Source organism: Nerophis lumbriciformis, linkage group LG06, assembly GCF_033978685.3.
Source record: "Nerophis lumbriciformis linkage group LG06, RoL_Nlum_v2.1, whole genome shotgun sequence".
Classification (NCBI taxonomy): Eukaryota; Metazoa; Chordata; class Actinopteri; order Syngnathiformes; family Syngnathidae; genus Nerophis; species Nerophis lumbriciformis.
The window spans coordinates 39,442,770-39,470,331 of record NC_084553.2 but is presented as its reverse complement, the minus strand read 5'-3'; the positions used below and the strand labels follow the sequence as shown (position 1 = coordinate 39,470,331).

Here is a 27,562-nt window from a genome sequence, read left to right as displayed (position 1 = left end):
CTTCTCCCAGTGCCACCCACACTGGTTTAAATGTAACTTAGATAGTGGGTTTCACTATGTAAAAGCGCTTTGAGTCACTAGAGAAAAGCGCTATATAAATATAATTCACTTCACTTCACTACCCCTTTTCGGACGTGCTGTAATGAAACAACTGGAAAAGTGTGATGCATTCCATTGTATCGTACGCATGTTCAAAATAAACTGAAACTGAACTGAACTGAACTGAAACACACAGAATGTTGGTTTATGTCCTATTTTAGCACAAAATGGAGCTTGTAGAACTTGAGCTTGCAGGCAATTTATAAAGATCACTTGTGTAGCCATTTTTAATTGTTATACTTTTTAATATTTCAAACAGATTTTGATCTATTTCTGATTTCGCCAGGTGACAGAGGTCATAATATCATTAGCAAAATGTTTATCGGGAAAGGAAATTGCTTAGTTGTTTTTTTTCATCATGTGTAAAATGTTGCTGAAATATACAAAATACATTTGTAATGTGATGGAAGTGCATTCTTTCAAGAAGTGAATGATCTTTGCTGGATAACACACACACACACACACACACACACACACACACACACACACACACACACACACACACACACACACACACACACACACACACACACTGTAGCAACACATTTGTATGTTATTGTGTGTGCGACAAACTGTGACACAGCCACGCACACCTACCCACACGCGTCTATCTTTAGTTGTATATACAATATGCATGTAATTAATGTGTATATGCATGTATTATGTGAAAGCCAGCAGGTGGAAGCATGAAGATTTAAACTGCTATTAATTTCTCAGCAGGAGCAGCAGCACACTCTCAAAGAGAGCCAAGAGGGACACCAAGGAAGAGGAGCATGAAGAAGAGATGACGCAACAAACGCGTCCTGTTTGAAATGGACACCAAACATCACCAAAGTGCTGCACATTATTCAAGAGGATATTATGTACATGCAAAATTATTCAAGAGGATATTATTTACATGCAAAATTCTGCCTTTATAAAGATGATCATGTTCACTTTTGATGGAGATTATCAGAGAGGTAATATTTAACAATATGTATTATTGTGGTTGCACTATTGTACTGTAATATTTTGCTGCACTCCGAACAAAGCAAAACAAAAATTACATTATATTTATGTTATTAAATGTTACTATTATTTATTATTTAAAAACATCCAGCACTTCCAAGAAGTATATTAAAACCTTTATATTTCATTAGTGCTTACATGCTGTTTGTAAAACTCCTGATATGGGTATAAAAAGTATTTTGAATGTAAACAACATGTATGTGTGTGCCGAACATCCATCCCAGCCCCTTTTGCCCACCCATCTCCTCCTCCTCCATACTGATATTTGTATAAACTATATTTCCCTACTGTGTTTTCTGTACTTGCAGTGACTCGATAGTCTCAAATGCCATCTACTTCTCAGTGTTTTGTCTCTGCAAAAGAGACGACACGAGCGTGATTCATGTGTTGGCTTGTGTTTGGACTGAAATATGGGTATAAAAAGTATTTTGAATGTAAACAACATGTATGTGTGTGCCGAACATCCATCCCAGCCCCTTTTGCCCACCCATCTCCTCCTCCTCCATCCTCCTGCTGCTGCTGCTCCTCCCTCTCTGTTATCCCATCCCTCCTCCTGTTCGGGAGCACAGGGGAGCAGCGTGCATGCAGGAGAGCAAAACATTTTCAAAAACACTTCTGCAGAACACGTGGAGCTCCTAAATCTTCCTTAGCGGAGGTAAAAGACAAGAAGAAGGGAGAAGAGGGGAAGGTGCGAAGACAACTTAAGGAGCGCCTCAGGATCGCAGGGAGGCGACACCAAGAGGAGGAAAGATTCCCCCGAACGCAGTGAGGGCGTCGGATGAGGAGAAGAGGAGAGCAGAGGGCATTGGATAGGCTTCATCCAGCAGTGAGTACCACTTTCAAACATAACTCATTTTATTCTGATTAGTCTTCAATATTTAGAGCATACAGGTTATTTAAAGTTAGGCCTTTTATAAGATTGTTTTATTAATGTAAAATGACAAGAATAGTCCAGTTAATTAAATATTTGTCCAAACACATAGGAATCGGGTAGTTATTATATAAGAAAAGTATATATTAGTACACATGTGTATTGTGAATGAATGTGTTTCAAGCATGCCGTATGAATACTTTCAAAGTTAGCCTGGTCACCGAAATGCTATCAATTAAAAAATTACTCAATTTTCTTATTAATCGTTTTATTTTATAATTTTAGTTTAGTTTAGCTTTACAAAAAAGATATGTTTTAAGTTTTACATGAATAATATTCACATATTGTTTCAGTAAAATATATATATTTTAAATTATATTACTTTAATAACTTTTTTGTTAAATGTTTGTGAGATTTAAAGCCACTTAGCTTAGTGAGGCACATAGCATTTCATATTTATTTGATATGTGTCAAATATAGTCGTCTACCCTGGGAAGTGCTATTAACATAACTGCATTGAAGTTGGGGTCTGGCATTCAGTTTAGATGGTCTATAATAGGCTTAGGGCAAAAATAAACATACAAAAAAAAAATCCCCAAACTTTTTAGAATTGAAAAATTCCATTTAAAAACTGTGTAAAAAATAATATGTTTAAGAAATATATTTTTCATCCTTATGCTGCCCAGTCGTTTCTGCCCGTTTTATCTACTGCCTTCATTAACTGTCTAGAAAGAACATGTGAAAAAAGCAGCCATTTATGGATGTGGATATAGAAAAAAATACTGATATTTGTATAAACTATATTTCCCTACTGTGTTTTCTGTACTTGCAGTGACTCGATAGTCTCAAATGCCATCTACTTCTCAGTGTTTTGTCTCTGCAAAAGAGACGACACGAGCGTGATTCATGTGTTGGCTTGTGTTTGGACTGAAAGGCCATTTCAAGGCTTTGTCTGTGATTTATTTATAAAGACTTCTAAAATTAACAACTAAATGGTGGCAGCAAGTGAAGTGTGGGAAAACACAATTCCAAGCAATCTTTCCTCCCCCCATTTTATCCCCGACAGTGGCAGCTCCAGACTTACTGGACCCGAAATCAGCCACACACAACACCAAGCCCCGCCTCTCCTTCTCCACAAAGTCCGTCACACTGACCCCGCAAGAGGAGAACGAGGTGGGAGGACACAAAACAGTGTAGATTCATTCTTAACCTTCAGTATCAAGCATGCACGTTGGCTGACTGACCATTCGGAAGTATTGCAGGTGGTTGCCACGGTGATGAAACGGAAGACGGTGACTGCCATCTTTCTTTTGGTGGTCCTGTACCTGGTGATGGGAGCAGCCGTCTTCAGGTGCCTGGAACAACCACACGAGAGGTAAAAAAAAAGTTATACCATTGACTACAACTGTGACCTTTGACCTCAGCTACCCTGCACATGTCTGGACATAGACAACATGTTACATAAACAAACTCAGAGATATTTTGCTTAGGGTGTACCCGCCAGCAAATAGTAGTGATTGTCAATCCATTATTATTATTATTATTAATGCCAGCGAGCGAGGTGAATAATGATCACTATCACCATCTTTCTCCATCAGTGCTCAACGCCTCGCCATCTTGGCTCAGAAACTGGACTTCCTGGCCCAACATGCGTGTGTCAATCACAGTCAGCTGGAGGATCTAGTGAAGGTGAGATATTAATGTGTGTGTGTGCGCACTGCAATCGTGTTAGCACCTTGGACAGCTCCTGGAGCTTTTCTTCTTTCTCCAGGGGAACCTCTAAGTTCAAAAGCACATTTTTTGCATTGAGAAACTGTCACGCTTATGAAAGCCTTGATGAACTACACTGTCAAATGATTACATTTTTAAATAACATTAATTACACTTTTTGAGTTTTGATTAATCACGATTAATCACAGTGAATTACTTGCATGCTAAAAATGTATTAACTTCAAAAAAGACCCCAACATTTTGATACAATTACATTTTATAGTCAGAAGGTCATACAGGAACTTAAAAATATATATTTTACTTGAATACACATGTTTTATTTGCTCAAAAGGGTTTTAGTTACACTGTAAAAAAAACAATGATATAACAGTGAAACACTCGCAGCTCAGTTGCCAGAGTTTTACAGTAAGAATAAAAGTGGTACAGTTGTATTAATTTACACTAATACATTGTAAAAACAACAACCGTAGATTTTGGGGGGACAACAAAAAAAACGGGAAGCTCAGCCAGCAGAGTTTTAGTGTACAATTGAAAGTGGTAACGTTTTTCAATTTATATTGCCGTTTTTTTCGGACTGTAAGTCGCAGTTTTTTTCCAGTGCGACTTATATATGTTTTTTTCCTTCTTTATTATGCATTTTCGACGGGTGCGACTTATACTCCGGTGCGACTTATACTCCGAAAAATACGGTAATTGGGTGTAAAAACCACTGTAAGTATTAAAGTAAAGGCATGTGTGCTCAAAAATGTATTGCGTGATTTACCTGCGTTTTTACATGATTAATGCAAAAATGTGTTTTGTGATTAATCACATGAGATAATGCATTATCTTTGATAGCCCTATGAACTATACTGACAATGTGTGGAGTCCCATTTTAATATTCTTATCATACAGGCCTAATAAGCCTAAATACCGCAACATTAACGTAAACTACTTCTTTGATGAAGCATAACAAAGGTGTACTGTTGAAGGCGGCTTGCTGAATGCATGCTAGTTAACATTAACTGTCAAACAAGTGGAATAATAGATGAACATGAAAACTGACAAATTCTGACAACAAAATGATTACTATATTAAGGGATTTATATGAACACACAGCTCACTTTGCAGAGGACATTTGAGCCATATTGTACTAAGCTGCCAGAACAGAGGCATGTACCGCTTTTCTACTTTGCAATAGAATATTCTTTGTTCGTCAGGCGTCATCGTATTTCTTCTCTTTGCTATCAGTGTTACCCCTCTATGGTGGCAACAACACAAAACACAATAGTGCAATTTTGGGGAAGTCAAAATTAAAATGGCGAGGGTCCGCTGTCTTCTCATATACAAGCACTAGCACCGCAATATCAAACGTTGTCATGGCGACAGACACAATGTCACCTGGAGGAGAGCAAAGAGTTGTTGACTTTTGTTTCTTAACTTTTCCAAGACGTAATTTAAGCTCTGCTTCTCCGTCTCGCTCTAGCAAGTTGTGTCGGCCATCCGCTCGGGAGTTAACCCAGCGGGAACGGTCGCCAATCACAGCAGCTTGTGGGACCTGAGCTCCGCCTTCTTTTTCGCAGGGACTGTCATCACAACCATTGGTAGGAACACACACACACACACACACACACACACACACACACACACACACACACACACACACACACACACACATTCTGGTTATAATTTAGAATGGGGACCAATTTTTTGATCATCACTTGTGGGGACCACCCTTTCTACAGGTTGTGGAGGCTTAACATTTTTTTGGTAAAATGGCCACTGCCCAGTTAGCTCATACACGTCTTTAAATCTCTGGATTGATGAAGTAATGTGCTGATTATTCTTACTGGGGACCCTGGGGAAAAAGAGTTAATATGGTTCATGGGGACCAAATTTAAATAATTTTGCATAATTCACACAAATTTGTACGTGACTACTGAGGACCATTTAAAAAAAAAAAGTTCAAATTAAATATGACATGATCCTCAGAGTCTCAGGGCTCGGGATCTTTCTGTGTGGAGTTTGCATGTCCTCCCCGTGACTGCGTGGGTTCCCTCCGGGTACTCCGGCTTCCTCCCACTTCCAAAGACATGCACCTGGGGATAAGTTGATTGGCAACACTAAATTGGCCCTAGTGTGTGGATGTGAGTGTGAATGTTGTCTGTCTATCTGTGTTGGCCCTGCGATGAGGTGGCGACTTGTCCAGGGTGTACCCCGCCTTCCGCCCGATTGTAGCTGAGATAGGCTCCAGCGCCCCCCGCGACCCCAAAGGGAATAAGCGGTAGAAAATGGATGGATGGATGGATGATCCTCAGAATACAGCACTACAGCTGTCCTCTTATAGGAAGTTTCACCACTTACATGTTAAAGCAAATCCTGCATCTTCTGTGACATTACTGTAAACTGCTATTTAGCAGTAATGAAGTTGTCTGCAACTCCAACTACCATATATAGAAGGATGGAAAATTCTGAATGTGGATCATACTTTAAGGTAATAATGTTTTATAATCATGCTGTATGAAAATGTAATCCTAAGGAACACTAAACCAGATTTTGTTTTTGGAAAAATATATTAGTTTTAATACAGAATCACAGTACTATTAATGCCAGGATAACAAATATTTCACTTTTCAAGAAAATTAATTTTCTCTTTTACCAATATTTGAGTAAACATGTTTTATGGGCCAAAGCTTAAAAATCACTTAGGCATCTTCAGAATGGATCTGACTATCATTTAAAAAGGTTTCCCTTTAGGGGACCTGTTTTTTGGTCCCCATACCGTCGGAGGTCCCCTAAAGGTGACTGTGTAAACAGAGCGATGTCCCCATTAAGTAAGCCTTGCTAGAACACACCCACACACACTCTCACACACACACACACACACACACACACACACACACACACACACACACACACACACACACACACACACACACACACACACATTCTTGTATTTGTTACCTTCTTGAGACCGCCGAAAAATGCCTACCTCTTTAGGACCACCCTTTCTAGATATATAAAGATTTGTATTTACAACATTAATAATATACACATACTATGCAAATATAAAAAATGTAAGCTTTTAGTTTATTTATTTATTTTTTGAATTTTTGGTTTGTAATTAGTTTTAAATCTTCATTATTTACTTCAAGTTATTACAGTATGTCTCAATATACATATTTATTTTATTTTTTCTATTAATTTTGGCCAAAAGGAGCGCAATTCAATTTCTTACACACACTTGTTATTACATATGTTGGCCAGAGGGGGAGCACTTCAAATTTTTACACACAGTTGTTATTTCATATGTTGACCAGAGGGGGAGCACTTTTAATACCGACACACAGTCAATTTAAAAAATAACTCCTTTTTGAGACCACCCTAATTTTGATATATCTCTATTTTTTGTTTTTTGAAATGTGCTTAAGGCCGATGACAAACGAGTCACGGACCACAGATGGCCCCTGTGCTGCACTTTGGGCAACCAAAGTAGTAGATGCTAACTGTTAATGGCCACTATAGTCTTAGTACCGTAGTGTATTTGTTCATCCTACGGTCACATATGGGATGCGGGTTATCTTACGTCAGCACCGGAAGTCGTAAAATCAGCTGTTCACCTGGCGGGTTTTTTTCAAGGATGAATAGGGAAGTCCTTTAGCTGCCGTCTTGTTTTATCATATATTGCTGCCTTTGCACCTGTCAATGTTTACTTTTGTAAGCACATTAAATCAACAAAAAATCCTGACTTTGGTGCAATGTTCACAGACTCTAGTATTTGGCTCTCTATTAGATGCAATGGTTTTTCCGTATTGGGACCATGATTTTGGTCCTAACTTGTTCACCGGTCCTCATACAGAAGGTACTTTTCCTTGTTGAAACACACACACACACACACACACACACACACACACACACACACACACACACACACACACACACACACACACACACAGGGTAAACATGTTATCATGAGCGTGCTTCTGTGCACTAGTTTGGTAATTGCAGGAAGCAGATGTCGGATCCATAACTTGTGTCTTGTATCATGATTTTTTGTTACATAATGGCTTATTTAGGGAGTACATGCGCGCATACACACACACTCACACACACACATACACATTGACAAGCACAATAGTGAGGTCACGTACACCAGATATTCTAATACTGTTTTTTTTTTGTTTTTTTTAAAATGGAAAAATACATATGATAGTAGCTTTTGTTTGCGTATGTGTGTGTGTGCGCGCGTGCATGTGCGTGTGCGCGTGTGTGTGTATGAGTCCCCATGACATTGTTTTACTCCAAGTGGCTTTCATCCTCTCATCTTTCTCTTTTTCCCAGTAAATATTTTTTTCTAAATTAAACTGTTTAGCGATACAATTACAAACATTGATTGCTTCTATTGGAATTAGGGCCCAAGCAGCAGAGCAAGCCCTGCAGGGTCGATGCAGAGCACCACAAGGGCCTTATTGAAATGTGTTATTTCTTCTATACCTTTTTGAGGTTCTTAACATGGACAAAAAAAATCCCCATATTTTGCAGGCACGTCAGGTATAGCGAAACATTTTATATTTTTTGGGTGCCGAAAATGAAATTTAAAAATTTGCTCTCTAGTACCACCTTTAAAATTAGAAAAAAAATAGTCCCTCCCACCAGTTTCACGTATCGACATCAAAATCGCAAGATATGTCTATCATGACGGGACACACATAAAAATCTCAAAAACTCATACCTAAAAACGAACAGGAAGTTGGCAATCTCTGTTTTCGTCTTCCGTTTTTCGACATATAAAAAGGGTTGTACTTTAACGAACTCCTCCGAGGGACTTTTACTAAATTAGTCATGGTTAAAATTACGAACACATTTTTCCTACGCCGTAAGATGTGGGCGTGGTATGACGCCAAACTTTGCTACGACAGTTTTTGGCCATTTTCAGCAAAAAAAAAGGGGTTATACTTTAACAAACTCCTTCTAGGGACTTTGGCCAAATGAGTCGCGGTTTTGACCACGCCATTAGATGTGGCCGTGGCATGGCGACAAACATTGATCCGATGATTCGTGACAAAACACACAATGTTAATAACTCTGATCCACAAATTCAGATCTTCAACTTATTTGGTAGAATGATGATGAGGACACCCTCAAGTTGTCAGGACTTGGGCTTTGGTGTGGTTTGTTTTCCCATGGTGCAAATGATTTGGACCGGACATGGCGTGAAGGTAAATACATATTTAATTTTAACACTGGGCAGCACGGTGGTAGAGGGGTTAGTGCGTCTGCCTCACAATACGAAGGTCCTGAGTAGTCTTGGGTTCAATCCCGGGCTCGGGATCTTTCTGTGTGGAGTTTGCATGTTCTCCCCGTGACTGCGTGGGTTCCCTCCGGGTACTCCGGCTTCCTCCCACCTCGAAAGACATGCACCTGGGGATAGGTTAATTGGCAACACTAAATTGGCCCTAGTGTGTGAATGTGAGTGTGAATGTTGTCTGTCTATCTGTGTTGGCCCTGCGATGAGGTGGCGACTTGTCCAGTGTGTACCCTGCCTTCCGCCCGATTGTAGCTGAGATAGGCTCCAGCGCCCCCGCGACCCCAAAGGGAATAAGCGGTAGAAAATGGATGGATGGAATTTTAACACTCAAAAAAGGAATAAACAAAAGGCGCGCACAACGGCGGAAGTACAAAACTTGGCTATAAAAACAAAAACTCGCACAAGGCAGAACTATGGACAAAAAAACAAAAGACACTAACTGTGGCATTAATCAACAAAACTTACTTGCGATGACGTGAACAGGGCAGCATGGACTATGAACATGAAACAGACTGTCAGGAGTGTGTCAAGAGTGATGTCGCCAGGCTGACTGCCTGGCAACTGCAGGCTTAAATAGTGATGACATGATTAGTGAAAACAGGTGCGTAACTCAAAATGTGAAAACGTGAGACAGGTGCGTGACATGACGATGTGAACCAGGTGAAACTAATGGTTACTATGGTGACAAAGGGAGTGAAGACAATACCTAAAAAGTGTCCAAAAACCAAGCAAAACATAACTAAACAAAACAATGATCACAGACATGACACAAGTGTCCGATGGGTCAGTATTCGTTCCTAACTACTCGTAGTGGGTGGAGCCTAGCGTCGAAAAATGCCCCACACCATCACCAATATAACTGTCATTTCTGCACTATAGCTGATCAGAGACAGATACTAAACTATTGGGTGATAATAAATTGCAAACATTTTTTTTGCAAATGACAGCATGCCGCCAAACTTTGATGTGATGGTTTGCCACAAAACATGAAACGTTAATAACTCAATTTCACAAGTTCAGATCTTGATCAAAATTGCTACAAATGACGACAGTCTTCTTTATTTCATGTAATTTATTTCAATTTCATTTAATTTGATATTTTATTTTATTAGGGTCCTAGCAAGACACCAGTATTGCCCCCTTTCAATAAATAAATATAACAGTCATAACTTTGCTGCTCTGATCTACATGAAAAGTTTGATTGTAAGTTGGGGTGTTGGGTGGGACTTAACCGCATGACTACTGAGGCACCCCATTCACCCCCTTGTGGTGGAAAATGATAACAATCATACCTTCCTTGCTCCGATCTTCCTGAATTTTTTGGTAGTGGGTCAAGGCAATCGGGAAGGACGTGACCACAAGCATTATATGTGCCGGTCGACTCGCGTGAACCCCGCGGTGCAACGGGTGCGAGGGCCCGTTCAATGCTGCCCGCATTTTTAATTGGCTTTGGTTCCTGTTTTTGTTGTGTGGTCACAAACATAACTGGACCAAACTATCCAAAAAAAAGACATAATTATTATAACAGCATATAAGTAACATCGTGCAGGACTCTAAACAATCTTCATTTCAAAATGCAACAAATTGTACACTTGTCCTGGTTACCTACTTCCTGGATATCTTTAAATACTGTCACTAAGATTCACGTATTATTCAATTAGAAGTTAAATGTCTATAAAATGTAAAATTTGAATCAAACTTGCTTAATCCAATAATCAACTTTTTGTAAATTGTGTGAAATTGGCGATTAATCGCATCTTGAAGCAATTAAGGCTAATTGGAGTGCACTGCTTGCTCCAACCAGCAGAGGCGCTGTTCATTCAGTCTCAACTCTCTTGGGGTCTGAAGAAGAGCAACACGTCAGTTATGGGACGTTGAGCGGCATCTAGGCAGCATTATTCTGCTCAGTACCATACTGACATTGAAGCAGGAGTTGGGAACATTCAAAGACAGTTACCCCCATCACATTAAAAATAATGTCACACAAAACACTAAATTGCCTCATATCTCTGCAATGCTTCAGGTGCATTATATAGGTCATTTGAGAGTAATCCTGGCCATGAACCAACAAACCAGAAAAAAAAAAGAACTACCTCCTTGGAAGAGGAAACAGAATGACATGTTCCTCTGGTCTTTTCTGCAGGCTTTGGCAACATCTCTCCTCACACAGAAGGTGGAAGAATCTTCTGCATCATCTACGCTCTGCTAGGCATACCTCTGTTCGGCTTCCTGTTGGCCGGTGTGGGCGATCAGCTGGGCACCATCTTTGGAAAGATAATCGCCAGAGTGGAGAAGATGTTTGTGGTGAGTGCACTGGTCACATGATCACAAGTGCAGGTGATCGCACATGCGCATGTGTAGCAGGAATCACATCCACAAAAGGTGCCTTTTAATAATTCACACAAAAGCACTTTTGACAACAATTCTGTCACGCCAGGTTGTTTTAACGCACAGGACAGACAAGCTACGAACTTGTTGTACAGGTTGAAGACTAAAATGGACACTTTGTAGCACTTTGTCTAGAAAGTTGTCACTGCGGCTAAAATTAACATACTGTAAATGGTTAGAAAGTATTATTGATAATGTTGAATATGTATATCAATAATTGGCATTTGGAATTGGAAACATGGATTAATCAATCAACAACTGTCATTTTCTAGAATAATACTTTAAATGGGATGGAAGAATCTCTGAATGTATGGATGTAGATGTATAATAGATCTTGCTCAACTTCCCATAGTCAATGTATTGTTAAAGTTAAAGTACCAATGATTGTCACACACACACACACTAGGTGTGGTGAAATGTGTCCTCTGCATTTGACCCATCCCCTTTGATCACCCCCTGGGAGGTGAGGGGAGCAGTGGGCAGCAGCGGTGCCGCGCCCGGGAATCATTTTTAGTGATTTAACCCCCAATTCCAACCTTTGCTGCTGAGTGCCAAGCAGGGAAGTAATGGGTCCCATTCTTTGGTATGACTCGGCCGGGGTTTGAACTCACAACCTACCGATCTCAGGGCGGACACTCTAACCACTAGGCCACTGAGTAGGTCAAAGGATGATGCATTGGCCGGGAATCGAACCCGGGCCTCCCGCGTGGAATGCGAGAATTCTACCACTGAACCACCAATGCTTACATTATTGTTTTTTAGACTGCTAGTTGAGATTGATACAACAGCGCCTCTGCTGGTTGCAGCCAAATAGTGCACTCTATGTCGCCTCAGTTGCTTGTCTGTCTGTCTTGTTCATTGGAAAAATCCAGGCCATATTGTTGGACGTTAAGTTCCATATTATGTTTCTGGTTGGTCACTGCATCACTTTGTCCCAATCAAAGTGGCCCGTAGCGGTACGGTGTGCGACTGGGGCAAACGCACACCAAGTCAAATCAAATCAACTTTATTTATAAATGGTAAATGGTAAATGGGTTGTACTTGTATAGCGCTTTTCTACCTTTTTTTAAGGAACTCAAAGCACTATTTCCACATTCACTCATTCACACACACACATTCACACACTGATGGTGGGAGCTGCCATACATGGCGCTAACCAGGCCCATCAGGAGCAAGGGTAAAGTGTCTTGCTCAAGGACACAATGGATATAACTAGAATGGTAGAAGGTGGGGATTGAACCAGTAACCCTCAGATTGCTGGCACGGCCACTCTCCCAACTTCGCCACGCCTTCCCCAAAGGTCCAAAACACATGCAACATGGGGAACTTACAACTTATTAAATTGGCAGCTCCATCACACTGTTTTAAAAAATAAATAAATACAGAAAATGTACCTTTTCACTCTCCCAACTTTCTTCTGGGCATCCCCAGATCTCATCCCCTTCTATATCCCTTTCACACCTGGCGCCACTGGTAGGGCTCACTCATACATATGCGTACTGTACGTAGATGCCGCCTTCAGGCTTGTCAAGCACGTCAACATGGCTGCCGTCTTGAGCAGGGGTTTTGTCAGACTGATCAGAATGATGTGCATCCGACTGGCACCAAATATTTAATCATTGATAGACCTCTGTCTCAGTTGATTACTGCAGTAAATAGTCATGGCTTTCCCCTGCTCAAGATGGCAGCCACGTTGTCGCATCATTCCAATGAACAGGCGGCATCTACCGCTAAGTATCATATCTACGGGCTTACTTCCTAGTAGCATGCTAACTTCTGGTTACAGTGTACTTCTGTTGTGTTTTACCCGTATTGCATGTGTTTTGGGGGTGTGTGTCTTTTTTGGACGTTGCTGTGTGTTTGCCCCGCACTTATGTGTTGTGAAATTGCATGTGTTTTGGCGGTCGGTGTGCGTTTTGGACCTTGCTGCACGTTTGCCGCTGTCGGCCACCGTACAGTAGCCAAAGCAGTGCACAAACCAAGACAACAAGAGCGCCACACTAACACTAACAAAAGGAATATTGAACAGTAGCAATTTATTGATATTTGACTTTCTTGATGAATGATTACCCAAAGTGCCCTTTCCTAATTAAGACAGTGACACGCCTCCTAATCAATCAATCAATCAGGGAGTGGGCTAGGACCTTGAAAAATGTACATGTAGACTTTGGACAGATTAGCTCCTATTCTAAAAGCTCCTGAGGGACTGTGAGTAATATATTATGATGACTAAGGCAGGTGCTTTATTGTCACTGTGTGTTTGTGAACGACTAATGGCTTTAAGGCCAGATTGTTTCTAGTGTTCCCAAGGGGGTTCTTTTTTTAGGATGTAATGTTATCACAGCTCAATTGTCATGCATGTAGTTAAGCAATGTGTTTCAGTTTTTATTAGAGATAAATGCGTTAAAATGTAATATCGGAAATTATCGGTATCGTTTTTTTAATATCGGTATCGTTTTTTTTATTTTATTTTTTTTATTTTTTATTAAATCAACATAAAAAACACAAGATACACTTACAATTAGTGCACCAACCCAAAAAACCTTCCTCCCCCATTTACACTCATTCACACAAAAGGGTTGTTTCTTTCTGTTATTAATATTCTGGTTCCTACATTATATATCAATATATATCAATACAGTCTGCAAGGGATACAGTCCGTAAGCACACATGATTGTGTGTGCTGCTGGTCCACTAATAGTACTAACCTTTAACAGTTAATTTTACTAATTTTCATTAATTACTAGTTTCAATGTAACTGTGTTTATATTGTTTTACTTTCTTTTTTATTCAAGAAAATGTTTTTAATTTATTTATCTTATTTTATTTTATTAATTTTTTTAAAAAGTACCTTATCTTCACCATACCTGGTTGTCCAAATTAGGCATAATGTGTTAATTCCACGACTGTATGTATCGGTTGATATCGGTATCGGTAATTAAAGAGTTGGACAATATCGGAATATCGGATATCGGCAAAAAGCCATTATCGGACATCCCTAGTTTTTATGAATATATTTACCACTAAGTATTTGGTTTCATTTGAATATAACTGGTAATCAGATAATAGAATGTTAGAATACAATCATTTATAGTTAGAGGAGAGGGTCAAAATATGAGAAAAATGTGCGGGTTGTGTTTCTAATCAAAGTTGAAGCAAAGGAATACTGAATAATGTACTTTTGATAACCCAGTAAGTACATGGTATTGGTCCAAGAAGCAGTAAAAGAGCACCTGGCCTGTTGTCCTTGCAGCACTGGGACGTCAGTCAGACCAAGATCCGGGTCATATCCACGCTTCTGTTTGTCTTGTTCGGCTGCTTGCTGTTTGTGGCCCTCCCGGCAGCGATATTTAAGTACATCGAGGGCTGGTCCGCACTGGAGTCGCTCTACTTTGTCGTCATCACCTTGACCACCATCGGGTTTGGGGACTTTGTGGCAGGTAAATCTTGTGACAAAAACATAAAAGTCTCTTTATGTATATGCCTCATGGGTATTATGTGTATGCTTTAATCTTGTTTCAAGGCGGGTCCGAAATTGAATACCTGGACTACTACAAACCAGTGGTGTGGTTCTGGATTCTGGTCGGACTGGCTTACTTTGCTGCTATCCTCAGCATGATTGGAGACTGGCTGAGAGTCATTTCTAAGAGGACCAAAGAAGAGGTTTGTTGTTTTTTAGTACAAGTTTCCCTGGATAAACTATTAATATTATTGAAATATTTACACATGGCAGTGTACATTCGCTGGACATATTAGCAATACTGTAAAACATAACATTAAAACAGCTACAGGTACCAGTGTGATGCAATACAGGTCTACAACCACAATAATGAATATATGTCAATCAAAACTGAGCATCATTATCTTTTTAATAGTGTACTGGATCTCATTCAAAAGTACAGGTGTCTCTAATGAAGTGTGCTGTGAGTGTATATGTATATCTATATGTATATATACATATATATGTATATGAACGTATATATGTATATATAGATGTATACATATATAGTATATATATATATATATATATATATATATATATATATATATATATATATATATATATATATATATATATATATATATATATATATATATATATATATATATATGTCTTAATAAGGTTATCCAAAAAATAGTGCTCGATACCGTAGTAGAGCGCAATATATGTATGTGTGGGGAAAAAAATCACAAGACTATTTCATCTCTACAGGCCTGAGGGGGGGTTCCCTCAATCATCAGGAGATTTTAATGGGAGCATTCACATACCATGGTTTGTATAGGGCACAGAGTGGGTGGGTACAGGCTGGCGTAGGGGCGTGGTGATTGGCTCATGTGTTACCTAGGAGGTGTTTCCGTCTGTGGCGGCATGCTGTTACAATTTCGCTGCGCTTGTTGAGGGATGACAGGTCTGGACGGTAAATAATAAACAGTTTCTCTTTCAAGCATAGGTTGCATCTTTTATTACCACTATTGTAAGGTGTGCTGGATGCAAGAATTTGCCATGTTATTGAATATTCAACATTATTGTCTTTGAGCTCCCAAATGTGTTTGCTGAGTTCTGTGGTATTCTGCAGGTTTTGGTTCCTGAAAGAAGCCTTGTGATTGTTCCATCTGGTTTTGAATTCTCCCTCGGTTAATCCTACATATGTGTCGGATGTGTTAATGTCCTTGCGTGTTACCTTAGATTGGTAGACAACTGATGTTTGTAAGCACCCCCCGTTGAGAGGGCAATCAGGTTTCTTTCGACAGTTACAGCCTTTGTTGGTTTTGGAGTCGCTCTGTCCGGGGGCTGACGGCTCATTTGCAATTGTTTTGTTGTGGTTTGAGATGATTTGTCGTATATTGTTCATACAGCTGTAGCTCAATTTAATGTTGTTCTTGTTGAATACTTTTCTTAGGGTGTTGTCTTTGGGAAAGTGTTTGTACGGGGGGTGCTTACAAACATCAGTTGTCTACCAATCTAATACCACAGAACTCAGCAAACACATTTGGGAGCTCAAAGACAATAATGTTGAATATTCAATAACATGGCAAATTCTTGCATCCAGCACACCTTACAATAGTGGTAATAAAAGATGCAACCTATGCTTGAAAGAGAAACTGTTTATTATTTACCGTCCAGACCTGTCATCCCTCAACAAGCGCAGCGAAATTGTAACAGCATGCCGCCACAGACGGAAACACCTCCTAGGTAACACATGAGCCAATCACCACGCCCCTACGCCAGCCTGTACCCACCCACTCTGTGCCCTATATAAACCATGGTATGTGAATGCTCCCATCAAAATCTCCTGATGATTGAGGGAACCCCCCCTCATGAAACAGGCCTGTAGAGATGAAATAGTCTTGTGATTTTTTTTCCCCCACACATACATATATATATATATATATATATATATATATATATATATATATATATATATATATATATATATATATATATATATATATATATATATATATATATATATATGTATATGTGGGAAAAAAATCACAAGACTATTTTTTTTTTTTTTTTTTTTCTTCTTTTTTTCCCCCCCACACATACATATATTGCGCTCTACTACGGTATCGAGCACTGTTTTTTGGATAACCTTATTAAGACATATATATATATATATGTATATATTTATATATATACACACACATACATACGAATACATATAGATATATAAATAGATATATACATATATACGTATATATACGTATATATGTATATATACATACATATACATAGAGATATAAATATATACATACATATATATGTATACATACATACATATATACACATACAAACCCCGTTTCCATATGAGTTGGGAAATTGTGTTAGATGTAAATATAAACGGAATACAATGATTTGCAAATCATTTTCAACCCATATTCAATTGAATGCACTACAAAGACAACATATTTGATGTTCAAACTGATAAAGTTTATTTCTTTTTTGCAAATAATAATTACCTTAGAATTTCATGGCTGCAACACGTGCCAAAGTAGTTGGGAAAGGGCATGTTCACCACTGTGTTGCATGGCCTTTCCTTTTAACAACACTCAGCAAAGGTTTGGGAACTGAGGAGACACATTTTTGAAGCTTCTCAGGTGGAATTCTTTCCCATTCTTGCTTGATGTACAGCTTAAGTTGTTCAACAGTCCGGGGGTCTCCGTTGTGGTATTTTAGGCTTCATAATGCGCCACACATTTTCAATGGGAGACAGGTCTGGACTAAAGGCAGGCTAGTCTAGTACCCGCACTCTTTTACTATGAAGCCACGTTGATGTAACACGTGGCTTGGCATTGTCTTGCTGAAATAAGCAGGGGCGTCCATGGTAACGTTGCTTGGATGGCAACATATGTTGTTCCAAAACCTGCATGTACCTTTCAGCATTAATGGCGCCTTCACAGATGTGTAAGTTACCCATGTCTTGGGCACTAATACACTCCCATACCATCACACATGCTGGCTTTTCAACTTTACGCCTATAACAATTCGGATGGTTCTTTTCCTCTTTGGTCCGGAGGACACGACGTCCACAGTTTCCAAAAACAATTTGAAATGTGGACTCGTCAGACCACAGAACACTTTTCCACTTTGTATCAGTCCATCTTAGATGAGCTCAGGCCCAGCGAAGCCGACGGCGTTTCTGGGTGTTGTTGATAAACGGTTTTTGCCTTGCATAAGAGAGTTTTAACTTGCATTTACAGATGTAGCGACCAACTGTAGTTACTGACAGTGGGTTTCTGAAGTGTTCCTGAGCCCATGTAATGATATCCTTTACACACTGATGTCGCTTGTTGATGCAGTACAGCCTGAGGGATCAAAGGTCACAGGCTTAGCTGCTTACGTGCAGTGATTTCTCCAGATTCTCTGAACCCTTTGATGATATTACGGACCGTAGATGGTGAAATCCCTAAATTCCTTGAAATAGCTGGTTGAGAAAGGATTTTCTTAAACTGTTCAACAATTTGCTCACGCATTTGTTGACAAAGTGGTGACCCTCGCCCCATCCTTGTTTGTGAATGACTGAGCATTTCATGGAATCTACTTTTATATCCAATCATGGCACCCACCTGTTCCCAATTAGCCTGCACACCTGTGGGATGTTCCAAATAAGTGTTTGATGAGCATTCCTCAACTTTATCAGTATTCATTGCCACCTTTCCCAACTTCTTTGTCAAGTGTTGCTGGCATGAAATTCTAAAGTTAATGATAATTTGCAAAAAAAAAAAAGTTTATCAGTTTGAACATCAAATATGTTGTCTTTGTTGCATATTCAACTGAATATGGGTTGAAAACGATTTGCAAATCATTGTATTCCGTTTATATTTACATCTAACACAATTTCCCAACTCATATGGAAACGGGGTTTGTACATATATACACATACATACTTACATATATATATATTTTATATAGAGAGAGTGTAGGGACAACAGCACCATGTCTCCTAATAGACTGCTGTCCGCTGCTTTTAACCAGTATCGTGATTTTCATAAAAAGGATGGCTCCAGCGCCCCCCCGCGACCCCGAAGGGAATAAGCGGTAGAAAATGGATGGATGGGATGTGTCCATTGCCCATTTATGTCTTCTAATGTCGATCACAAACACAGATCCCGTCTGACTAACACTATGGGGATGGGTGCCTTTCACATTTGACTGATACGGTTGCATAGTTCAGATGGTAGCGCAGCAGTGCCAGCAACTTAAGGGTTCCAGGTTCGATTCCAGTCGCTGTCGCTGTGTCCTTGAGCAAGACACTTTACCCACCTTTTCACCCCCATTGCCCTCTGCAGTGGTTTAAATGTAGCTTAAGAATGCAGCAATGTAAAGCGCTTTGAGTCTCTAGAAAGAAAAAGTGCTCTATAAATATGATCCACTTTACTACCAATTCTTGGTAATTTTGTGTGTTTTAAATATCATTAATTTTTTTAATTTAAAAAAATCTAATTTTTTATTGCAACATTTAAAAATGAGCTGATTAGGATAACTTCTGTCCAGTTGTTATATCTTGTTTTATTTTCACATTTCCGAGTCTAAATGACGTTATAATGTGTTGGCTAGTCAGTTCAGTCTTTGCTGTCTAGTCTTTTGTTGCGCCCTAAAAAGTGTTAATACTGTAGGTATGGTACTTATTACGCACCAGCTGTTTGATTATAAAATGTATCTTAATTGTAGTTTTCGTTACCAGATCTGGAGGTGTTGAAATCGCCATGTAAAATCGCTAATGCTAATCAGTGTTAATCAATAGCAAAGCAAATATATATAAGTATAATAGCATCCAGCTAGCACATTTTTTGAAAAGTGGAGCCTTACTTTACTTAAGTTGGAGCGTTTTTGAGTCAATTTCTTTGTTGGCATTGGAAATTACCGAGAGGTAGAGTATCAATAGCAAAGCAAACGTTTATTAACATCAAGATAGCGCATTTTTTGAACAGTGGAGCCTTACTTTACTTACGTTGGAGTGTTTTTTGAGTCAATTTCTTTGATGGCATTGGAAATGACCTCGAGGTTGTTTGGTTGAGTCCGCTTTCAGTGTTGCTGGAGTGATTGCCAAGTGCCGAAGTGCAAAGAGCCAGCTGAGTTTGCAACCGGGTGTGATGTCACGCGCAACCCAGATACCGTAAGATGGCACCGTTGGATTTTGCGTGAATCATTGCCCAGTCTAACTGACACTATTTATTTGTCTCCTGGCTGACAGCTGATTATGTATCTCGATACACAGTGTGGAGACCTTCCCCTAAATTAAATAATAATCACCTCCATCACAGCAAATAAACCGCATTTTGAAGTTTCTTAAATACCATTATCACTGAAGGACCAGGCTAAACATGTTACACACTGAGCAAAGCCAAGCGCTAAGCTAGCTTGAAACAACACCAAGAAACACAGTAAGTGTTTAGTAAACTTTAAGAAGTCCATATGGAACCATGTTAGAGCAGATATTGACATGAAATTAACAACTCATCATCAAGTGGGGGTTAAATCACCAAATGATTCCCGAGCGCGACGCACGCTGCTGCTCACTGCTCCCCTCACCTCCCAAGGGGTGAACATGGGGATGGGTCAAATGCAGAGGACATATTTCACCACACCCATTGTGTGTGTGTGTGACAATCGTTGGGACTTTAACTTTAAATGTAACTGTTGGTATGTCAGCATTGTCACAGTCAGTACACCACACGCAAGAGGAGGGCCAATCAATACATAAACTGCCAGTATATATATATAATATATATTATCAATATATAATTGATAATTAGATAGACGTTTTTATTTTCTCAAACATTTTGTTGTTGTTTTTGTTCATGTTTACAAACACAGGGAATAACTCCTTGGAGACAGGAGAAATTTGAAGAAATTAAAAACAGGATTTAAAATAAGTAAGAAAGAGCATTTTTTTGCTTTTTTTAAGTTGTTAAATACTAATGACATTGTTTTGCTCAAACAATTGTAATTATTAAAAGAGAAGAAATAACTAGTTTAAATATAGTGTTGATATTGATACACTGTCAATAGCACTCACCATAAATAAATGAAGGACTGTGCAGTTAATGCATGTGATCAGTATCCGTATCGGCCGAACTCATTCATGGATGATCGGTATGGGAATCGGCAGCATAAAACCCTGATAGGAACATCCCTACTTTGAACTTTGTTGCAAAGATAAACGTCTTCCGTGATTCAATTGACTTTACGCAACCTAAACACATCCTCGTAGGTTGTCAGTGTGAGTCTCTCCAGAGAGTTTGCATAAAGCATGACCCTGTGCTCATCATCAGGACATGCATCTTGACTCATTTGTGCGCTAAATATAACACAACTTATGCAAATGAGTGCAGTCGTCACCAAAGGGAAGCGTTTTCACAGGATTCAGGAGAAGGGACTAAAGTTGCACTACTTTTTCTCTATAAACTGATCTAAAAATAACTTCAGTTATGTAAAACATTTACACAGGGATACCTGAAATTCAGAGTGGCCCAAATTAAGAGTGTTATGAAAAAAGAGCTGTCTCTCGCCTAATTTGTTATTGATTGCTTGAAACTTTTATTAGTAGATTGCACAGTGAAGTATATATTCCGTACAATTGACCACTAAATGGTAACACCCGAATAAGTTTTTCAACTTGTTTAAGTCTTATGTTTAAGTTGTGAGACAAAATTTGAGTTGCCGGCATACCCACCATTAGTTGGCGTAGAAAAAGTCACAGATCTGCCCAAAACATCTGGTCTTGGTAGCTAACACTAACTTATAGTTAAATATCGACATAACTTTGTTTTTCAAGCATGGCAAGGAAGGAATGTGAAAGACAGTTGAATAGATGATATTCATTGAATTAAAGAAAGAAATTATCAAAAACTTGACCAAGCGTGTCGCCAACTTGGCAACGCAATTGGAGCGTATCACTGCTAGTCTGCACCATACTGAAGCAGAGTGAGTCTTATGCCAGCCTAGAATGTTCAAATTATATCTAACCGGCGGACATTTATCCATGAAAATATGTAAGAGCTGCTGTGGTTATTATTACATTACCGTGCTTCATATAACTACTGTAGTTGTTAGTATTACATTGTTTGTATTGTTTTTGTATACAGTATTTATTATGTATAAGTCAGCTTTTCTTTTTAAAAGACATGTTACAATTGTGCTGTCTGTGTGTGTGTGTGTGTGTGTGTGTGTGTGTGTGTGTGTGCGTGTGCGTGCGTGCGTGCGTGCGTGCGTGCGTGCGTGCGTGCGTGTTTGTGTGTGTAATTGATTTCAATTCATTTCAATGGGAGACATTGATTTGAAATACAAACCATTTTGAGCTAGCGCATACTGAAGACATTGAGGAAGCCAGCTTTGTACCACAGCAAGTTTTTGATTGTGATGAGAACTGACTTTTCTGGAAATAGATGCCAAAGAGGATTTATTTCATAGACTACCTCTCTCCCCCTCTGTCTGCTCCTTTCTCTCTTCTTGCGTCTGCTAATTTGCCGATGTTAATGTACTGTAAGTGGATTTTACTTTGTTAAATATTTATTATTGTTGCAATATGGTTGTTAAGGATTTTTGTGATATCTGATCGTTTTTAAGCGTGTGTTGACAGAACAGAGCATACAGAAGGATTAGTTCAGCTTGTCGTTGTTGTTTTGGTTTGATAGTAAAGAGACAGTTGATTTATCACCTCCTAAACTGAAGTTATGTGCTTGATATACAGTACTGTGTAGCACTTTATATTGTGTTCAAAGTTTACACACCTTCACTAAAATAGGGACTTTTGTCAAGGCAAGACCCCATTATTCATACTTACATTGTTTCTTATGTACACATTTGCTTCACTATATGAACTTTTCGATTTACGAACCCTGTTCAAGAACCAGTTAAGTATGTAAATACACTGTATTATAATTTTTACTTTATATCTACATGTTAATATCCGTTAATACACTTTCCTGCCACTTGGGGCAGTAATGACAATATCAAACATACACAAAGAAGTCTGGAGCTTAAGTCATAGAAAAGTTTCTTAAGCGCAAATATTATGACTAAAGTAGTAATGTATTGCACTTAAATTTAATTGACAGTTTTTTTTCGAAAAATATGTTATGTTTATTATTAATTTAATGAGAATGTATTTATTTTAGCACTGAATAATTTTATGTAAATTTTGAAGTTTTATAAGTCCCCTCTTTTGCAGTATTACTATGTATTTTTTTAATCAGCATGACCTAAACCTTGATAATAATGTTTGTGATTTACACATGATTTCATATCATTTGACAAGTTTTATCCTGTTAAACTGTAAGTAGGTTAAATATAATGCCATTGTAATCTAATAATACTAACATAGACACTTGTAAATGTGTTAGGATATTAGGTCATGCTAACGCCGCTGCTTGATTACATTACAATAGCACATATAAATATGCATGAAAACACTTCTACAGACATCACACATGGGACGGTTTAGTAAGTATGAAATGTTTTACTTATATTGTAAAACTTACAAACATTGCTTGGAGAGAAAAATGAAGAATCCTTTCGAGCAGAAACGTTATAGTTGAATACTTCCGGTTCAAGGCACGAAACAGGAAGTCAATTTTTAACCCTCAACACATGCAGTTAGCAAACTCGTCCAAAAGATGGTACCACAGCACAAACAATAACACACCTTTTCAATGTTTCTGTCGGCGTTAAAAACTATTTGTTGAATACAAAACATTGTGGTCGTAAAGTAAAATCCATGAAATTAGCCGCACCGTTTTGTAGGTCGTAGGATTCAAAGCGTAGGAAAAATGTAGTCCGACAAATACAAAATATTTCTTATTTTTTTCTTTTCTTTGCTGTTAACAAGGATACAATGTTATGCAGAGGTACACTTATAACCATTTTTATAGACAAATGATACTCATTATAGTGGTGGAAGTGTGAGAAAAAATGTTTTTCCTTCTATGGGGGCACAAAGAAAATAATTTAAAAGCACTGAGTTGATGGCTCAGTGAGTTAATGGCTCAGTGGCCTAGTGGTTAGAGTGTCGGTATGTTGTGAGTTCAAACCCCGGCCGAGTCATACCAAAGACTATAAAAATGGGACCCATTATTCTCCCTGCTTGGCACTCAGCATCAAGGGTTGGAATTGGGGGTTAAATCACCAAAATGATTCTCGGGCGTGGCCACTGCTGCTGCCCACTGCTCCCCTCACCTCCCAGGGGGTGAACAAGGGGCTGGGTCAAATGCAGAGGACAAATTTCACCACACCTAGTGTGTGTGTGACAATCATTGGTACTTTAACTTTAATGAGTCATCATCAAAGGTGCAGATGCCAATTTCCCGTTTAGCTAAAGACTTATTGGCCTTTTTCTCTCGACAGGTAGGGGAAATTCGTGCTCACGCAGCAGAGTGGACCGCCAATGTGTCGGCGGAGTTCAAGGAAACACGAAGACGAGTCAGCGTGGAAATCTACGACAAGTTCCAGCGGGCAGCTTCTATTAAACGCAAATTGTCGTCTGAGCTCGGCTTCAACCCAGCACCCGAGCACGCGCTGCCCCGGAGGTTGTTTTCAGCCAATCACAGCGAGGACCGACAAAAGAGCGACAAAGAGGCGGGGCTTCAGGGGCTGACGTCAACACTCACCCGAAACTGTGGCTTGTTTATGAACGGATTGGACCTGGAAAGAGGAGATATGAAAGTTATTGAACACATTAAATAGCTGGGGGAAACACACAAACTGTTTGAGAGCAGCTGTACAACACTGTGGATTTTTAAGGAAGAAATACATCCTAGTATTAGTTTTAATATTGACTGCACAAGTTCTGCAGTGAGCATTGATAAAAAATACAAAGGTTCAAGCCCTGGTAAACATTTGAACTATCACAGCAGCTCCGGAGCATGTGAAGAGTCGGCTGAAATGTAATTTTATTGGACCCTGCAATAAGTTGAAGGTATTTTTGAAACTTTTTTCGATTATGCTTATTCTCTAGGTCTTATTGTCACTAACCACTGTAGGACACCATAATATATTTTTATCTTTCATAAAGATTTTAGTTTCGTCAGTTGGAGCTGCAGGTTCGAAAGCAAGGCTGCCAGGCTGTGTGGGCAGTTTTAGTTCAAGCATCACCGTGCCTTAAACCTTTTATTTGTGCTAAAAGGTCAAGCACGAGCCTGGGAGGTGGACATGTGAGTGTCGTAAGTTAGTAACAAGATGATACATGGTGGTGGGGAGGGTTGGAAAAGTGTAGAAAAAGCATTGACATCAACAATATTTGCCTAGTAAAGTGCCCCAAAATGTCACATTGTAAGGGCATACTTAGTGCACAGGTCACTCTATAGATATTATTATGATTTAGGTTAAGTCTCTGGCTGAAAAACCTGATATTGTAACAGGTGTGTGTTGAGTTTAAATAACCGCAATTGTACATAAGACAAAATGGGCTGACCCTAATCTTTTACATATAGTATATATTTGCATCTGTCACTTTACAGTATACACTTCCAAAGATGTTCACTAATATTTGTGTGTGTGTAATAGAAACACACGCGCAAACCAAAGAGGCCTATTCCACCTGCAGTTCAAAATGCACTTTGATTTCACAGCAATTAGTTTGTCCATCCTGTTGTTTTACGATGAAGATCTGACTTAATCTCACTTTGCGATGCCCTGATAGCTACACCTCAAGCAGTAATACTATACACACTACTTGGAAAAAGCAAAGTGAAAGGGGTATTATTGTGTCTTATCTTTTCACGTTTACTTTGGTTTACACTGGGTTTATGTTGATCGTGGTGCTAAAATGTTACAATGAAAGAAAACGAATCAAAAGTAAAGTCGCAAAAGTGGTTAAGAATATGTTTAGTTAGGTTTATAGTGTTTGTGATAATCAAGGCTGTTTATTGATTACTAACAACTGAGACACTGCTTTTTTTTTGCTATCTTGCTTTATTGTTGCTCCACCTACAACTTTTTAGGAGGTGCAAAAATAAACAAAAGCTACAAAATGTGTTTTTTCTCTGCCATATGTGCCAGATACAGTTTTTTATGACAATTTCCTGAAGTATTTTTGTACACTATGTTTTTGTGGTGGCTTTTAGCATATTTCTACCACTGTCTGGAATGATGAATGTGTTTTATTAGAATCTAAATACAGTGATGTTTTGTACGCTACAGGAGTAGCAAATATACTTAAGTTTTGTCCTTGTCTTGTTTGCAGTGTCGTTATTTAAAGTGCTCATCAAATGCCACATACTGTAGTACCTCACCTTAAAAGTGTTTTAAGATAAGAGCTATCTTTCTGCTAAGTGTCATTACTTAAGTCAGTGTTTTTCAACCACTGTGCCGCGGCACAGTAGTGTGCCGTGAGATACAGTCTGGTGTGCCGTGGGAGATTATCTAATTTCACCTAATTGGGTTAAAAATTTTAACAATTTGCAAATGTGCCGTTGTTGAGTGTCTTTACTGTCTAGAGCTCAGCAATGTAACCGTGTAATACTCTTCCATATCAGTAGGTGGCAGCAAGTAGCTAATTGCTTTGTAGATGTCGGGAACATGTTTTGTCGTGATCACAATATGCAGAGGACAGTGTGCAGGCAAAAATAAACAAAAGGCGAGTACCCCTAAGAAAAGGCATTGAAGCTTAGGGAAGGCTATATGCAAAACGGAACTGGCTGCAAAGTAAACAAAAGCAGAATGCTGGACGACAGCAAAGACTTACAGGGTGTGGAGCAGACAGCGTCCACAAAGTACATCCGAACATGACATGACAATCAACAATGTCCCCACATAGAAGGATAGCGACAACTTGAATAGCTTTGATTGCTAAAACAAAGCAGGTGCGGCGAATGGCGCTCAAGGAAGACATTAAAACTGCTACAGGAAAATACCAACAAAACAGGAAAAGCCAAAATAGGAGCGCAAGACAAGAACTTAAACACTACACACAAGAAGACACCAAAACACTCAAAATAAGTCACGGCGTGATGTGACAGGTCGTGACAGTACACCTACTTTGAGACAAGAGCTATAGTGATGCGTGCTTGGTTATGGTTTGAATTCATATCCAACAATTGCGAGACCAACTTGTTATTGTTAATATCGGCTACCGAGTTTCATTTTTTTTATGTTTTCTGCTGGTGGTGTGCCTCCGCATTTTGTCAATGAAAAAAATGTGCCTTGGCTCAAAAAAGGTTGAAAAACACTGACTTAAGTAGCAAGCAAACATTTGAGTTGCAAGCATCCCCGCCTTTAGTAGGCGTAGCAAATGCTACAGTGAAGCCTCTAATAGCCAAACACAACATCCGGTCTTACATGCTAGCATTAGCATTGCTAAATCAAATCAAATCAACTTTATTTATAAAGCACATTTAAAATTTACCACAAGGGTAGCCAAAGTGCTGTACAATGGGCAGGTTAAAAGATAATACGAGTACTGAGCAAACACAACACAACACAAACAGAACACGATAAAAAATAAATAAATAAAATAGAATAAATAAAAACATAAAAACAGGTTCACAGCAGGTGTATTATGGGGCGCCATTGCAGGATGGATAACACTCAGTGTTAAAAGCCATGGAATAAAAGTATGTTTTTAAGAGAGATTTAAAAACAGGAAGAGAGGAGGCGTGTCTAATACTCAGAGGTAGGTCGTTCCAGAGCTTGGGAGCAGCAACAGCGAAAGCTCTGTCCCCTCTAAGCTTCAGCC

General features: G+C 39.0%; 1 protein-coding gene and 1 non-coding gene across 3 annotated transcripts; one reads left to right on the top strand and one right to left on the bottom strand.

Annotated features, from left to right (window-relative positions):
• The first annotated feature begins 1,676 nt into the window (after positions 1-1,676).
• On the top strand, positions 1,677-26,015 carry LOC133608333 (potassium channel subfamily K member 2-like). 2 transcript variants are annotated; one of them, XM_061963536.1, is made up of 9 exons: positions 1,677-1,933; positions 3,045-3,151; positions 3,241-3,353; positions 3,577-3,667; positions 5,175-5,292; positions 11,140-11,300; positions 14,638-14,824; positions 14,908-15,047; positions 24,235-26,015. In XM_061963536.1, coding segments are annotated over exons 1-9 (1,257 nt in total). In that variant the 5' UTR covers positions 1,677-1,932; the 3' UTR covers positions 24,574-26,015. The 2 variants fall into 2 exon arrangements, with proteins under 2 accessions (XP_061819520.1, XP_061819521.1); XM_061963537.1 differs by having other exon boundaries at positions 1,915-1,933; positions 3,233-3,353.
• trnag-ucc (transfer RNA glycine (anticodon UCC)) lies at positions 12,057-12,127 on the bottom strand. The gene has a single exon. It is a non-coding gene; the product is annotated as a tRNA-Gly (tRNA).
• Positions 26,016-27,562: the final 1,547 nt, after the last annotated feature.

What these genes read in the sequence shown, in the direction of transcription:
- LOC133608333 (XM_061963536.1), top strand. An exon ending in CTGGAACAACCACACGAGAG is followed by an intron (nt 3,354 to 3,576) that starts GTAAAAAAAAAG and finishes TTTCTCCATCAG; the next exon opens with TGCTCAACGCCTCGCCATCT. An exon ending in CTAAGAGGACCAAAGAAGAG is followed by an intron (nt 15,048 to 24,234) that starts GTTTGTTGTTTT and finishes TTCTCTCGACAG; the next exon opens with GTAGGGGAAATTCGTGCTCA.